Source organism: Drosophila erecta, unplaced genomic scaffold (genome assembly GCF_003286155.1).
Source record: "Drosophila erecta strain 14021-0224.00,06,07 unplaced genomic scaffold, DereRS2 tig00000021-arrow-pilon, whole genome shotgun sequence".
Taxonomy (NCBI): Eukaryota; Metazoa; Arthropoda; class Insecta; order Diptera; family Drosophilidae; genus Drosophila; species Drosophila erecta.
The window spans coordinates 25,064,593-25,082,479 of NW_020825198.1; the positions used below are offsets into that span (position 1 = coordinate 25,064,593).

At 38.5% G+C, this 17,887-nt stretch overlaps 1 protein-coding gene across 1 annotated transcript; it reads left to right on the plus strand.

The window, feature by feature from the left end:
- Positions 1-10,935: 10,935 nt before the first annotated feature.
- LOC113563867 (cytochrome c oxidase subunit 3-like) lies at positions 10,936-11,499 on the plus strand. Its single transcript, XM_026976419.1, is given in 4 exon segments — positions 10,936-11,094; positions 11,096-11,188; positions 11,190-11,243; positions 11,245-11,499. Coding segments are annotated over 4 exon segments (504 nt in total). The 5' UTR covers positions 10,936-10,992.
- The last annotated feature ends 6,388 nt before the right edge of the window (positions 11,500-17,887 follow it).

Genomic DNA, 17,887 nt, shown 5'->3' on the forward strand with positions numbered 1-17,887 from the left:
AAATTTAAAATAATGAATCCAGCAGAACGGTCTGACTGGGTAAGAAAAAATCGGATTTGCCTAAGATGTCTGAAGATCCGTTTGATAAAAAATGTACAAGCGGGCAGCTCTGTTCGATTTGTCGGAACCCTCACCACACGTTACTTCACCTAACAGGTAATAATCCAGAAAAAGTGAATATGTGTAGAACAACAGGGTAAGCCTTGTTAGCCACGGCTGTGAAATTGAGGTTTTCAAAAATTAAGAGCTTTGATTGATAGCGGTTGTCAAAGCACAATCATTTCAGAAGAGTCTGCATAGATTCTAAAATTGAAAAAATTACGTTCACATATGGAAATAAGTGGAGTATCTTCCACAGGAACGTGCATCTTCAAGCACAAAGCTATAATTTCAATAAAAAATTCTCCAAAAAATTTGGAAATTTAAGCACTCATTCTTCCAAAACTCATGAAAGCGCTTCCAGTCAGAACAATTAATGTTGATCAGAAAAAATGGAAGAGCTTTAAATTAGCCGACCCCGATTTTTATAAACCTGGTCGTATTGATCTAATCATTGGAGCACACGTATATACTCACATTCTGCAGAATGGACTTATTCAAATAGACGGTCTCCTTGGTAAAAAAAAACTGATTTCGGGTGGATAGTTTTTGGATGTAAAAAATCCAAAGGAAATGAAACTATTGTAGCTACAACTATAGAATTAAAAGATTTAGATCGCTATTGGGAAGTTGAGGAAATCGAAAAAAATTATCCCATTTAAACAAGATGTCACCTTAGGAGATTCAAAGAAACATGCAATGTCTCGTTTTAGAAATTTGGAGAAGAAATTAAAAAATAATAAAAAACTTATGGCTGATTATTCTAAATTTATGAAAGAATATATCGAGTTAGGACACATGGTCAAAGTAACTAATGATGGTAAGTATTTTTTACCACACCAGGCTGTTATCACAGATTCAAGCCTGACGACCCAGCTGAGAGTAGTTTTTGATGCTTCAGTAAAAACTTCAAATAATAAAAGTTTGAACGATATAATGTGGGTAGCAGCTACCTAAGCAGGATTTAGAGAAATAAAATTCAGTTTGAAATATCAACTCAACAAATGTAGATGTTTGCTTATGTTGCAGCCTCTTTACAACGATGTTCTGCGAGAACAAATCGGCAAATTCTGCTACGTTTACGTAGACAATGTAATCATTTTCTCAGAGCACGAACAATCCCGTACCAAGCCCGTCGATTTGGTTCTAAAGAGCCTTCAAGACGCAAATATGAGGGTGTCAGTGAAAGAATCACATTTTTTTAAGAGAAGCGTTTGCTTTCTAGTCACCGAAAATGTTACGACGACAAACCTAGAGAAGGTTGAGGTCATAAATGTTTTTCCTGAACCCAAAAATGTGTTTAAAAAAGCAGATGCTTTATTAAAGATTTCGCATTAATAGCCAAACCCATCTCGAACATACTCAAAGGGGAAACCGAAGCGTCAGCAGACATAGGTTTAAAAATATCCAAGTGCAACTTTCCGAGGAACAGCGACGCGCATTCCAGAAACTACGCAACATATTGGCGTCCGATTTTGTTATCCTCAAAAACCCCGATTATAAAAAGGCATTCGATCTAACGACGGATGCCTCAGCCTACGGCATTAACGCGGTGCTTTCTCAAGAGCGATGCCCGATTACAATGATCTCAAGATCATTGAAAGAGAGGGAGATACACAACGCCACAAATGAGCGTGAACTAATAGGCGTTACTATGGCGTGAACTATGGCGTTGGCTAAACTACGACACTACCTATACGTAGTTAGAGACATAAACATTTTTACCGACCACCAACCTCTAACCTTTGCTGTTTCGGAATCTAACCCAAACGCGAAAATAAAACAAGATAGAATGCTATAGTCGAGTTCCTCTATTATCAGATACCCGTTACTCAGGTAGTGGAAGTGCTAACGAGAAATTGAAAAACTTTCTGGAATATCGGTAGAAATTGAGGGCAAAATAATAAAACGAAAAAAAACTTTAAATTTGTTTAAAGGGCGTACAAGTTTTTTGCGATTTGTGGGCGTTAGAGTAGGCGTGGCAAAAAGTATTTTGGCAAGTCTATAGAAATTTATAAGATAAACTTGCGCTGCGTTTAAGTCTCTGGAAGCTGCGTGCTTAATCTCAACATCCCAGCTTTTGTAGTTCCTGAGATCGAGACGTTCAAGTGGACAGAGGGATGGACAGACGGACATAGCCAGATCGACTAGGCTATTGATCCTAATCAAGAATATATATATTTTGTATGGTCGGAAACGTTTCCTTCTGCCTGCTACATACTTTTTAAGGAATCTAGTGTGCCCTTTTACTCTACGAGTAACATTCGCTCACCCATGCTATCAAAAGCACGGACAAACCTTTAAAAATAATATTAGAAGGCGCGCAATCCCATCGGAAACGGACCTTTATATTGTTTGGAAATATTATTATCTACGGCAGTATAATCAAAATCCTTGTCCTCCCCACTCAGAAAGCGTTCTTTCATCATACTCAAGAACTCATTGCGTAGCAGTTCTCGCTCTCCAGGATTATAAAACTCCGGTGTAGAAAGCTTAGTTATATTTGTTGGAGCTCGAACTACTGCATTTCGACTCGTTGAACAGGCAACTGGTTCATCATCTTCAAAGCCACCCCACTGCTTTCGGCAAGCTACAGGAACTTCAAAGTCCGCGGGAGGATTGGATTCACTGACCTGCACGCTCTGTTCTCCTTCCTCATGTGTTTTTCATTATCCAGATTAAAGTTAAAAGACCTTTCATATAAATATTTATATATTATTTATATGGTATATTTAGCTTTTTAATATTTCAGTACCTTTGAATGTGTTATTTTGTAAAAAGGTATTGTTGAATGTTGTAATAAGTACAGATATGTATATATATATTAATTTTACTTCAAAAATGTACTTGAACAGATGAGAGATTACGGATTATATGGGTATATATTTTCTCATTTTTCCACCCTTTCCACTGTGCACAAGTTCTCGTTATTCCCTTGGCAGCAACGCCCTTTTGCTGTTCCTCATTTGGTTTCTGCTGCTGTTTCAGAATTTCCTCAATTCGCCTTCTCACAGAACTCTTGTCAGGAGGGGGCCATGATGAAATGCCACTTACGCACAATTTTCACAACTCAAAAGCATTTTATTGATTGCACTTTAAAAACGCCGGGTTGAGGGCGAAACCAAAACACTCATACGCCACGTTGGCTGGCATACTGCTCCAGTGAATTTTGCAGACCCTTTCGCAAATGTGCGTGTGAGCTGGGTGGGTTTTTTGACTGTCGTTTTTGAAATTGAGTTTTTCTGGCTCTTAGATGGCACCACCTCCCCTTCCAGCCGAAATAAAGTTGCTTAAACTTTGGGGTCTTTCCTTGGCTCGGCTGCAAAAGGCAATTTAGCCCTCGAGCTCTCAGCCAGATGTATGCAAATGTGGATGGGGCTCGCCAGAGAAATCAAAGTCATTTTTGCTTGCTTTTTTATTCAATCTTGCTGCTGGTTAGATAACACATTTGCCTTCGGAAAACTCCTTATTTTCCGGTGCCCATGCCCCTCGGGGTTAATTGTGCGAGATGGCTAATGAACATGAAAATAGGGCAGCATCTGACAGCTGCGTTTTGAGGCTCAGCTTGTTAATTGTTTTTGGAACCGTTGAGTGAACATTAATAAGATGTAAATTCGAGGAAACTAGAAAAGTCTGGTGCTGGGGGTTTTATAATTGCTAATTGGGGTTTGGATTTTGGCCTATGAAATATGAGTAGAAAAGTTTAATTGGTTGTAGAAATAACTCTGATTGTTAATTGATAGGCTAATGAGTATACCTAATGATAATATATTATAAATAGGAAATTTTCTCCGACAGAAAAGAATTGCTGAAAGAGCTAGCATAATCATTCCAAAGGGCGTAAATGCCTTTCACTGTGACTTACACACGCTAGCCATGATACAGGATGAAATAGTCCGAAGTTTTCCAGCTGCAAAATTCTGGCACTGCTAAAGGCAGGTCACTGACATACCTGTAGTCTAGAAAAGAGGGGAGATTCTTACGGCCGAGCATAAAAGGGCTGACAGGTCGGCACAATAAAACATTAAACAGGTAATCTCCGAATACTACTTCCCCAAAATGGAAAAACTGGCTAACGAAATAGTTTTAAATTGCAGGACATGCGCGAAAGCCAAATACGACAGACATCCTTAAAAACAAGAAATCGGGGAGACACCAATATCATCTCGTGTGGGAGTAATGTTACACATAGATTTTTTTCCACAGTTTAGCAACATTTTCTAATTTGCATTGACAAGTTCTCGAAATTCGCCATCGAATAGTACGTACCCTCAATAAGAGGCCAGAGAATGTAGTGCAGGAAAGCGTCAACGATCCACAGATAGAAATCGGTAACGGAAACGCTCAGAGCGCATTCAGGGCCAGGGAAAAAAAGAAAAATTACCTATGAATAAGCCTCGGTGGTGGGTAACCTCGTCATGAACAGAAATATAATTAGAAATCCACTCCACAAGTTCAAATTCATCCTCCTTATCCTCACTTCGACCATGGTATCAGCACACATTACCGACTACTCCCAAGCGAAATACATTCCCATTGTAGATGGTCGAATATTTGTGTGGGAAGATTCTGCGTTCGTTACGCATTCAGCAAACCTTTCCGAGTATAGGCGCGTAATCGACGAGACCGACAACATGGACAGCACGTTCACGCAGTCACATATGAGAACACTTATGAGCGTGGACACAGCTCACCTACGGGACCTACTCGATTTATTGGGCGTGCACCACTAGGGTCAGCACTGAATGTCGTAGCAGGAACACTAGATGCAGAAGATTTAGAGAAGATAAGATTCACTGAGCTCCAACTCATCGATTTAAACAATAGACAGATAGAAATTAGCAATCGAGTGCAGGATCGGATTAATAAACTTACCACGGCAATCAATCCAATTTTAAAGTCAGCCAAGAAAATCGATAATGGTCACCTATATGAGACACTGCTCGCTCAAAGTGGGATGATCATGAAGGAATTGCACCTTTGCAAGTTAACATAGTTAGTCCAATTATTATGGACCACGCAGATTTAGAGAATGTTTAGGCCCACCGATACCCCATAAGAGATATTTTGTCCGTTGGGTCTGTGAAAGTCCTCCAATCCAATAACATTTTACACTTTGTTATTAAATTTCCCAAAAGTAAAATTAGCATGTAAGAAAATCAAAGTCTTCCCCGCAGCACCTGGTCATGTAATATTGCGGTTTACCAGTAACATAGTAGCAGAGTTTAATGGTAGTTAACTAGTGCCAACCACACGGGAAATAACCGAGTGCTCGACGTCAGCAGCATTTGACCGGATGCTCGTGCATACCAGGCAAACACAGCACTTTTACGTGGCCGCTATGAGCTCCCAACTTATATTAGCTTATTAGCTTATATTAGCACAAATATTATGTTCACTTCGTTTAGAAGATCTAAAGATCTAGGCCAGCAGGTTACGAAGGGCAGTCTTCCTTCCAACGTAGTCTTCCTATTATCTTCAAACAGAAGTTAACGACCTGCCGGGCACATGATATATCGATTAAAGTTCGCACATCTGCCCAACCCGTTACATCCCAGTGCGAATCACCGTCGCCCACAGCCTGACAACAGGAGTTAAATAGTGCGGCGCGGGAAAAAGGACAGTGAGGTAACAGCGCAACCTGTATTTTATTTGGTGTAATGGATTAAGATAACATTGAAAAAGTAGAAGAAAATAATAAACTACGTAAAAAAACATCAATGTTTGATTCAACTACTAATTTATTAAAAAGAACAACCAAAGTTGTTAACGGAAATTTTAGGAGTTTATAAGGAATCGATAAAATTCTTTATGATAACGAAACAGCTGCAGTTTTTGATCGAAGAAGGCCAAAAAATTTAAGAAGGTATAAATACAAATATTCTTAGGCCAAATCAGATTATAAAAAAATTGCAAAAATCCAGCAGTCTTTCAAAAAATTTAGTAATTCCTGGAAAACGGTCAGGTACGGAACTTAAGGTGGTGTATACGCTGTTAAGCGCCAGGGGCTTATTTATCGACGACAAATTAATCAGTAGTCATTAGTAGGCATATTCTGTTTAGTATGCATCCATCTAAATTGTTCAGACTCATTTTGGTGCCAATTTGGAATGAAAATCAGATGTCAATGGTGCATACAACTTCCAAATATTTCATTTATAATTTTGAAATAGATTCTTATCATATAATGACTGAAGCAACTTTAAATTAAATCCAGAAATGGCATTTAAATAAGAGAATATGCAAAGGAAAATGGCCCTGGAATTCTGCGAATGATAATGCATATGAGATTCAGCCTCTAAAGCCAAACAAAGCGGCGAATTGTATTTACAAAACAGTAGTCGACTCTAAAAGTTACTGGGTATTGTAAATTCCAAAGTAAAAATAAATTCCAAAGTCGGACTGTAGTGTGCCGGCTCTCAAATTGAGTGGTTTGATTTTCCTCAGCACGATGTTTTAAGCATTGCACCATATTGTACGGCAAGAACGGACGATAAAATTTTAGTTGCCCACCATAATATTCAATCCGAAAGCGAAGAAGCTCTATCAACACCTTATATAGGAAAGGTTAGTGAAGTTTCGAACGATTGAATAATGAAATTAAATCATTACAAATTGAAAAATCTAGATTTCCATTGAATTTTCAGTATAGGTTTTTGGCCGTTCTAAAACAATTCAAATTAACTTAGGAAAAAACCAATTCATATATTTTGAATAAGAGACGAATCAGACTTTTGCAAAAATCTTATGCAATTGAAGATATGTATTGAATTCAAGTATGGGTGAGCAACAGAGTGGGCACAGGCATATTTTTAGCACATACGCTTCTTCTTTTATTTCTTTCTAAGCTGGCATTCGGCCCAGATTTTATCCACTCAATTTTCCGTTTTGTCATTTTCTAGGCCACATTTTCCAGAATATCACTTTTCTTCATTTTTTTAATTAATTCGTTATCTTATAACCAACCTGAATATCGTATTTGGTTGTCAAATTTTGCTCTTCAAAATTCTTGCAGCTAAGGTCCTCGAAAAAAATCACTTTCCTTGAGAAACCTGAAATGCTGTAGAAAAATCGCCGAAATTCCTGGGACAACAAATTTGTTTTTTTATTCTTTAAACAAAAAAAGGAAAAAAAAAAAACCAAACAAAAAATTTCTGACCGAGACTCAGAAGCCGCGATAAAACAAAAACACTCGAATAGATACAAATCACTCAATTACTTTCTCACTTGATTTTGCTAGACCCACAGAAAAAAAAAATATTTCCGGACTTTTTTGCCAATAATTCAGACTTCCCGCTGCTCTGCGCACTCGACGACGTTCACACTTATCTTATTGCGTACTTTTACATTTGTTTAATTTTTCTTAAATGCTGTTGCCAATTTAGGCAACTTGATTATGACGATCGACCTATAACGGCGGTTGCGCGGCTACTGCGGCGCTCAACAAAAGACTCAAGCATCGACGAAATATTGTCGCATTCGGAACTTCCGTACCGCAGCAGCTACAGTTCTACCGCTAAATTAAATTGCTACCACAATTTAGCAAAGTAGTTAAATCTTGATCTTTACATCAACCACCGAGCCTAATAAGAGATATTCTCTACATAATAACCATAATAACAGATAAAATTCCTCACATAAACTCACCAAATAGGGATCTGCGCGGATTGGCTATTCTTCAATCAACAAGTGTTGTTATTGCGAACTCGGCTATAAAAATCTATTTTTAGGCATCGCCCACGCGGTGTCCGATATTTAGTGATAAGCAAACTCAGACAACAGAGAAAAACTTGCATATTACTTCTCTTCCCTTAGGGCAAGAGTTTATCTCTCGTGATTAATGAATGATGTATGAACAGTGGTGATTAACCCATTTTTCGTAATTGAAAAATTTGAATAATCAATAATGGACAGGAAAACATCATCTAGCTCAGGGTCTTTGGTAAGGTGCTGCTGAAAGAATGAAAAAAGTTGCTGGTAAAACACCAGCTGAAATACGCGCTACAATCGCAAGGGACATAGCCTTAAATCTAAAAATGTTGCCTATTGAATCAAATAATTCAAATGCAGTTACGACTAGCTCTGCCACCTTTGTTACTAGCACAGTCACAACGTCCATCGCTAATACTACTACAACAAATACAGTACGATACCAAACAGGTACTAGTGTTTGTTCTCCACTAGAGTCGTCTCTAGATACTCCTAGTATACCAACTTCTCCTAAAGGTTGTTTGTTTCACTTGAAAACAGAAAACAAGCTAATACAGGCAAAGCGTCAAAAACAATAAAGAAATCAAAAATAAAACCAATCAATGTCATTAATAGTTTAACTAAAACGCCACCCTAAGCAGCAATCGTTTGGCTGCCTTTGCGGAAGAGGCTGAGGAAGTTCTGCCAATGGACATAGCTAAAGATGATGACATTCCTACTGCTCACGTACGCATCAAGGTCAGATTCTGCATTCAAGGGTTTCTGTGAACCCAAAATTAAAAGCAGTGATAAATTGGAAAAAGCACCCAATACAGTTAGACTTTGACATAATTATAATATCGGCACCTCTAAAACGGGTATCGCATATATACAAAGGAAGCAATGTCGTTCAGAACGGTAGTTAGAACACTCTCTGATTTGAATTGCGAGTTTTGGCACCACCAATTGAAGGCGGACAAGCCATTTAGGTTCTTAAAAATATTCACTCCACCGTTCCAAAAGAGTTAATTGAACGTGCATTCTCTAATAAGTGATTTTGTGTTCTCAATACTTACTGTCCGAGGAGATCTGACTGAGATCTTAATTGAGAAATTCCAATTGAGGATGGATCTGAGGAGCAAGCCGTCAATGTTTTATGTTAATCTTAGGCAAGCACCAAATGTGTCTGATGCATTAAAAACATCTTATGTGGAAAGGCACAGGGTTACTGTAGAGCGTGTCATTCGTAGAAAGGATCTGGTGTAATGCTTTAATTGCCAAGACTTTGGGATTACCCGAATTTACTGTCTTAAAAGACCGGTCTGTGGAAAGTCGTGTTGTTAATTTCGCACTGGAGGCCATGGAAGAAAGAACATACTCTGTAGCGGTTTTCATGGATATACAGCAAGCCTTCGACAGGGCGTGGCACAAAGGTCTACAATGTAAGCTAAAGCCTTTGCTTACCCCGCAACTACATCAGGTAATAACCAGCTTTCTAGAGGATAGGTCCTTCTGCGTAACTGTAAATAATCTTCGAAATCTTCGAAAAGGCCAATTTGTGCAGGAGTCCCCCAAGGCAGCGTCCTTGGGCACTGCTGATATGCCAGATCCGGGATCAGCACAAACCGTGGACCTGATGACGTTCTCATTGCAACATACGCCGATGATACCGCAGTTCTAGTTAGAAGCCCCTCCCTGGTCATTGCCGCAGAAGCCTTACAGAAATATGTTTGTTCCTCCGAAAAATGGGCGCAGGATAAGATAATTGGCATAAACAGTAGCAAATGCGCAACTGCCACGTTTTTGACCAGACCGGGAAGCTGCAGTAATATTATATAACGCTTCTTGGGTCCGTGCTTGAGCATAAGTCGCATTAGAAATATCTTGGTGTCATCCTGGACAGGAAATTAAACTTTGGCCGGCATGCTACATTGGTGAAGCATACTTTATTGTCAAAAGCTGCGTGGCTCATGTCTCCTTAAAAAACAAGGTGGCAATATACAAAACAATCCTTAGCCCGATTTGGAGATATGTCCTTCAAGTTTATGGACAATCGCACATAAAGAAAACCCGTATAACTCAGATTTAAATAGTGAGAACAATGTGCAATGCTCCGTAGTACATGCGTACTAGGGACATAGAAAGAGATTTGACAATAGAGAAAGTTGGGGACGTCATCCAAAATATAGCTCAGAAATACGAAGACAGGCTGACCCGTCATCCAAATGTTCTCGCTAGACGGCAAAGTGGAAGAAGCAGATTTAAAAGACTCCACCAACAGGATCTATCATCTAGAATCTTGTCGTGAAGAATTGTTAACATAAGTTGTCAATAAATATTGAAATATATAAATATATAAAAGCCGTTTACGTTATGTCCAATACAATAGTATTAATCATTCACTTTCCTCAATATATAATTATTTAGGCTGCCTGAAGGTAGCAGTACAATAATTTAATTCTACACGTATCCAAATCTTTTAACAAAATAAAGGAAAATAAAAAGGAATTTAGCTGTAGCTTAGGTTTCAAAGCCCTATTTTTCCTTCCTACATCCCAGATTGCATTTAGACACTTACCCCTTGATTTCTTTTATCACTTGGGGTGTTGGCTTGACTGCACTCTATGACGTCTGGATGTGAAAAGGCAGATCGAGACGAAACACCAGTGGCGATAGCCCCAAGAGGAACCCGTGGGAATCGTCAGATAAGGTTGACAGGAAGATGCCCCTTCCCTTATGCAACCTTTTCCGCGCAGAACTCATTCCTAGATGGCGGCCCGAGACCTACGACATTTGGTCAACTACAAGAGCTACAAGATATAGCATTCTCTCTTGTTTTATTTAATAATTTTATAGGACTATTCCCTTACATTTTTACAAGAACAAGTCATTTAACTTTAACTTTATTTTGCAGGTATTTTCACGGTATATATTTTATATATGGATGACTTAATCATACCCAACATATATTTGCTCATTTAGTACCTCAAGGAACTCCTGCAATTCTTATGCCTTTTATAGTTTGTATTGAAACTATCAGAAACATTATCCGACCTGGAACTTTAGCTGTTCGATTAACAGCTAATATAATTGCTGGTCATTTATTATTAACTTTATTATTAAATTGCTTTATTAGTGATAAGCTAAGATTCAATCTTATGTATTTGCTGTTTTAAGAACTTTATACTCTAGAGAAGTAAATTAATGTCTACACATTCAAATCACCCTTTCCATTTAGTTGATTATAGTCCATGATATTTACCAGGGCTATTGAGCAGTACCAGAGCAATGACAACGGTAACAGGTTGAGCGTAACAGGTGATTTCATCAATTATTTTATGCTATTATTATTTTTATGGTTTATCAATGAAGACGAGAAGTATCACGAGGCGGAACATATTAAGCAACGATTGCATACATACGCAACTATTGGTTAAAGTTAAGGAATAATTTTATTTTATCAGAAGTTTTATTGTGCTATATTTTTTTTTTTTTTGAGCATTTTTTCATAGAAGCCTATCTCCAGCAATTGAATTAGGAGCTTCATGACCTCCTATGGGAATTATTTCATTTAATCCATTTCAAATTCCATTACTAAATACATTTAAATTATTGGCTTCATATGTTACTGTAACTTGGGCTCATTATAGATTAATTGAAAATATTCATTCACATGCTACTCACAACTTATCCTTATCACAACAATCCTGATCAAGAATATGTCGGAGATTAAGTAGGTCTAACGTATTATTTTTAAATGTAACCGAAACTATGTTAATAATATGTTATCTTAAGATTAAAGAGCGAGTTAATGAATTAGCTTAGTTTAAAAGTATTGAGAGGGCATCATTTGTAAGTGCACTGAAATGTGTATGGCGCCTGGTGTTGTTTGCTAGTGTTTCATGGTGGCAAAAAGATGATGAAATAATTGAGTGAAGTTGAGAAATATACAAAATGCATTATTGCATTATTGGAAGCTTAAAACAATAATTTTATGGAGTTAATTAGGTCCATGCAGACTTCCAAAGTGAAGACGCATCCCCGCATTTAATCCTGAAAAATGCAGTTGTAGCTGTGTGCTGCAAAACTGTCGAGATATTTATGTCAGAAATATGTTGGAAGGAAGCTGAATGGCACTGAACAACTCATTAGAAGGAGGAGCATCCTTCCTGGCCAAAATTCCGGCAATCACTTACGCAACGATACGATAGTGTAGAGACGCTGTCAGCCATTTTGTTAAACATGTACTATATAACTATGCCCCAAGAGTGAATGAGTCTGTGTATGCCAGCAGACAAGAAACGATATTACTCTCCAAATGGGATAAAATGAATGAAGAAGATTGCGGTATCGATCGTGCAGGCACATGCGGCTCAAATAGACCACCGACTACAGCCTCTGATATTTACAACAAACATCCAGACACGAAGCGAAATGGAACAACTACTGCGTGCCTATGCTTTTGGTAAGCGCAATGATCAGAAGCCACCACACGGTCCAGAATGCCAGAAGCAGAAGTTTTCATCGGCGTGAAGTGTCACTTTTGTGGCAAACAGGGCTAAAAGATCGCAGAGCGCAGAACCAAAATGGCTGAAGAGACGAAGGTAGTCATTAGAAACCCTACACATAATTACTCTACGCCAAAGAGGGACATGTCAGCTCAAAGAAGCTGGGTTCAGTAAAATCGAATTTTTGAAATTGGAAATCTGGATTCGTTTGGCCATATTTGCCCACAAATTAGATTTTTTTTTGCCCACATCCAGTTTTGAAGATATGATATTACGAAAATTTTCGAAAATCTAAAAGTTGATTTTTTTTTAAATCGCAATTAATTTGTTTGCCCACGTTTGCTCACAATTTAGAATTTTGAAAGAACTTTTAGTTTATTTATAAGCCCTTAGGGAATTATTATTATTTTTTTTTAATCAATATTAATTACTATACATAAACAAAAATTTATAATTTAACTAATAACTTATAATTTTAACTAATTTAAAGTGCGGAGTAACTAGCTACTGTGACCATCGACTCGACTACTTAATAGATAAGTTATGTTAGATAAGGTGAATAGATTTACATTTGTTTAAGAAATATATTATAACGTGAGGGTTGTTTGATGGGGTTGTTTGCTAATAGATTTGATGACGGCGTAAGACCGAAGAGGGTTGTTCTAAGGTTATAATGTTGTCGGCTAACTCATTTCCATTAATTCCTATATGAGCTGGGACCCATAATAGCTTAATTTTGCAACTGCTTTTTATGATCAGGTGACGAATTTCGCATAAAAGGTTGTTGTTGTTGTAGAGGTTTTGGACTCCTTCCAGGGTGGACAGACTATCACTGCAGATAATATGTCTTCCCTTGACTTCGAGGGCAAATTTAATTCCCTTCATGATCGCTACGGCATCAGCGGTAAAACCCGAGAAGTGGTGGGGTAGCTGACCCCATGAAGCAATTGATCCGCATTCATCTTTGAGCCGTCTGTGTACAGCCATTTACGGTCAGCGTAGCTTATTCAAATAGCTGTTTAAACACTGTAGTAGGAGTCCCAGATTTTTGAAAATCGTGAAGTGTAGTGTCGATGGCCGTGGAACGTAATTTCCAAGGGGGCGACGGGATGACTTTATTTCAACTATAGGATGTTTCAATGTTGTAACTCTTCATAAATTGTATGCATCTACGTATCGGATATTGGATTTTGAATTTCCGACGATGTTTCAAGGCAATTTGAAAGTCTTTGTGAAGGATAGAGTTCGTTGAGCACACGAGTTTTGGTATTAGTTTGAAGGTTGTTTGAGCGATTTTCTTTAAATTAGATGGAGCGCACCACCCTTATATAAGGAGGCCGTAATCAATATGGGACAGCAACAAAGCTCTTGTTGCTTGAATAAGTGTTGTGGGGTGGATGAGTGAACGCTTAGTTGTTAAGAATTTAATAATGTTAAGTCTATTTTTGAGATTTATCCTAAGTTCATTACAATGTTGTTTAAATGTGAATCTCTTATTATGCCGAGGATTTTAGAAAGGAACGCGTTCTATATCTATGTTATTAAAAGCTAATTGTGGGTATGTACAGCGTTGTTTATTACTGATATGGAAAACATTTGCCAGTATGGTAACATGATTTTTGGTTGATGCATAATGGAGTGGAGCTGTAAAAGCGAATCAAGAGTGCTATGCTGATGTTTGGTGGGGGCTGATAAGTTTATGTATAGAAATAAACCACATAAGACTTTAGGCTAAAATTTTTTCAAGTGTTTTGCTTAAACAAGGAAGTAGGGAAATAGGTCTAAAAGATGTAATTTCGTGTGTTGGCTATTTAGGTTTTAGAATTGGTATAATAATTGCGGATTTCCACACATGGGGGTAGGAGCCCCGAGCGAGCATTGTGTTATACATTTCTAATTGGCGGTGTTTAGCTTCGGAAGGTAGCTGCTTAAGCATTGGATAGAAAATACGGTCAAAAGTGGGTGTTTTCCCTTTCGCATACTGAAGGGCATATTCAAGCTCACTAATGGTGAAGTTGCAGTCGAGGTCTACAGCTGCAGTGGACAGTTTAGTGGGATTGTATTCCTGAGACAGGAATTTTTCTTTAAGGGTCTTGTATTGGTGGAAGAAATTGTCGTCCTTAGAATAGTCCAAACAAAAGTTCCCCAAAAGCATCGCCAATGTCTACAGAGTGATGTAGCTCTACATTTGTATACTTCATAGTTCTGAGGGAATTCGAGGAGTTAGGTCGATTTAGGTCGGCCCAAGTCTTCTTTGTAGATGCTTGGGGGCATATGTTCCTTGTGAATTTTTCGAAGGATTCCCTTCTAGCTAATTTTGATCTGTACTTGAATAGGGCAAAGGGATTGCTTTTGTTGCCTAAGATCTTGGAGCGTTTGGCTCCACCAAGCAACGCTTCTCGGACGTAGAGATGGTTTAGTTTGCGGAATTGCTACATTGGCTGCCGCTTTAATACCTTTTATTATTTTGGCGGCGAACAGATTTAAGTCGCTGGTTGTAGGAAAATTGAAGCTACCTATACAAAGGGTGCGGTACAGATCCCAATCGGCTTTATCCATCTTAAATTTTGGTGGTGGGGTTAGGGTTTTACTATTTTTTCGCGAATAGATAGATATCTGTAATTATGAGATAGTGATCACTCCCATACAGGGAGTCTTTTACGGACCACGTACAGAAAGGAAGCAGTGATGCGGAGGCAAATGTAAGATCAATAGACGTGAAAGAGTTGTGAGTGGAATGGTGGGTGACGGAGCCGTCAGGACAGTTAAGATTGAATTGTTTATGACTTTTTCAATTTGATGCCCTTTAGAGTTATATGGGGGGAACCCCACATTGGACTCCAGGCATTGAAATCACCAACATATACGATTGGTTTGATAGTGAGATCCACTATATTAAGAATTTCGCTGGCAGCTACGAATTGGGATGGAGGTATGTATGTATTAAAAATACAGGTATTGGGTAGAGCTAGGATTTCAATACCTAAAGAGCATGTACTACCATTTATTGTTATAGGTCTGTGTGGAATGTCTTTACGGACGTGTATGCTGACACCTTGCTTGGCATTAGAAATAATGTTATAGCAATATCTAGTAAATGGGGAAGCTATATTCGTTAGGGAAGCATTAAGATGAGTTTCCAGCAGACAAATAACATCCGGGTTGGTATCGTTAATCAAGAGTTGTAGCTCGTGGTAATGAATCGCTCATAGATTCGTCGGAAGGTTCATTGTTCGGTTTTTGGGTATTTAAAATATTTTTATGCAAAGTTGATTTATTTTGAATAGAAGATGTTGATGGGCTGTTTGTATCATGTTCTGCATGAATTTTTCGATATATGTAGTTCAAATGATGCAGGGGATAGGTTATATTTGTTTAGATTCGATTGTTTAGATTGGTAGGGGGTACTAGGAATAGGGGACTGGGGAATGGTGGAAGGGGGAGGGGGAGGGGAAAGGGAGGGGGAAGGGGAATGAGAGCGGGAGTTATTCCGGGCTACGTCGATGGACGCGTTAATAATTTTGTCATTTTTGTTTTGGTTTGCGTTATCGTTGCGTTGATGTGTTGTTTTGGCTACTGATGAGTATGTAGCGGTGATAACCGGAGAGTGTGATGTTGTCTTGAATATTGTTTTCGCTTCACGCAAAGTGCAAATTAAGGGCCTCATGAAGCTTGCATCCGATCGTTAACCGCTGTTGGGAGATAAGAGACGACCGCTCGCAACGGAAGATAGTCGAAGACTGCCTTTCCATGCATTTTCCATGTCTCAAAACTAAATATTTTCAAACAAATACGTTTGCCCACCTCTTAAAACTAAATCTTCAAACAAAATAGTTTGACAACCCTTTAAAAATGGTTTTTATCGTTTGCCCACCCTTTAAAAACTGTTTCTTTCGGTTGCCCACCCTTAAAAAAAAATTTTTCGTTTGCCCTAAAACTAAATCTTTTCAAACAAAATAGTTTGTCCACCCTTTAAAAATAGTTTTTATCGTTTGCCCACCCTTTAAAATTGTTTATTTTTTTTTGTTTGCCCACCCTGAAAAAAAATATTTTCAATTAAAACTTACTTTCAGTAAGTTGTGGCGCCAATTCACACGCTTTAGGATTTTCTTACAGAACACATGCACACGTGTTACATACTTACCGCATTGACAATGCATACAATGTTGTGTATTCTGCTTATTCTTAACTAGTTCTTTATGCTGATCAACAACAATAATAGCAGAACCGAAATATGTACATATGTTGTTTTATTTACATATATGTATATGTCGGAGCATAATTTTGCATGTGTTAGTGTATTGGTATTCTGGTAGTGTATTTCATCATAATGGAAATATTGCATCAGCCTCTTTTTTCGCAGTTATTGGTTGCTTGTAGTTTGTAGTTTTGGGAAGAACCGTTTTAGCGCGGCGCCAGCGTGTTGTCGCTGACGCCGAGTGTGGTTCGATGGTAAGCACGGAGAAGAAGAGTGCGACACAAGGCAGTTGTGCGTAGTACTTCAGTGCGATCGGAACTCACTGCGCTAGCATTATGGCAAATAACAACGAAACTGCGACATCAGAAGTGGGATCGGGCTCGCTACCTGATATGTCTAGTGAACCATGGCGGATTTTAATGGAAATGCAAAATAGAAACTTTATTGAGCTTGTTAAAACACTGCAAACAACGACATCCGAAACAACAAATAAAAATTCGGTAGTGCTACACAAATTCAACGCAGACGGTGCTGGCGTCGATGCAACGGCGTGGTGCTCTACAGTGGACATAATTTTCGCAGAAAACACCATAAAAGGCAGCGCGTTGGTGATGGCTTTGAGTGCAGCGATGGAAGGTAGTGCTTCGCAGTGGCTTGCTCAAATTTGTTATCCTGGCATAACTTGGGACGAATTTAAAGAACTTTTCGTTCAACGTTTTGCCAGTGCGGAAACTCCAGCGGCTATGTTTTTGGCAATGCTGGCAGATTGTCCAACTGACGGTGAATGACTTTCCAATTATGCTAGTCTCATGATGACGTCACTTATTACGAAATGGCGTGATATGAATGTGGAGGAAATTGCAACTTCAGTAACGCTTGCTAAGATGGCACATGTGGATAGCAGACTGCAGCGATTGACATTTACTTCAAATGTACGGACCAGAAGTGAATTGCAAACGGAGCTTAAAGCATTTACCTTCAACAAAAGGAAGAAAACTCTGCAAGAAGAAGCGGCTCCGTCTGAAATAAGATGTCATTTCTGTGGAAAACTAGGCCACAAGATGATCGAATGCAGAATTAAACAGCAGCAAAATCTTTCATCTCGTGCTAAGTACAGCAACGATAGAAGCGCAGTTGGTCACCATCAAAAATCGGATGTAACCTGTTTTAACTGTGGAGAACGTGGCCATATTTCAACATATTGCAGTAAACCGAAGAAAGAAAAAGGCACGCTTCAGGAAAAAAAGGGCGGAACTTTGTGAAGTTGTTGAACCCAAGGGCGAGATGGTTCATCAGTGCGAGACATATCCAATAACTTTTGACTCTGGATCGGAATGTTCTTTAATTAAAAAAAAGCTAAGTAACAAATTTGTTGTTAAAAGAATTAACAATG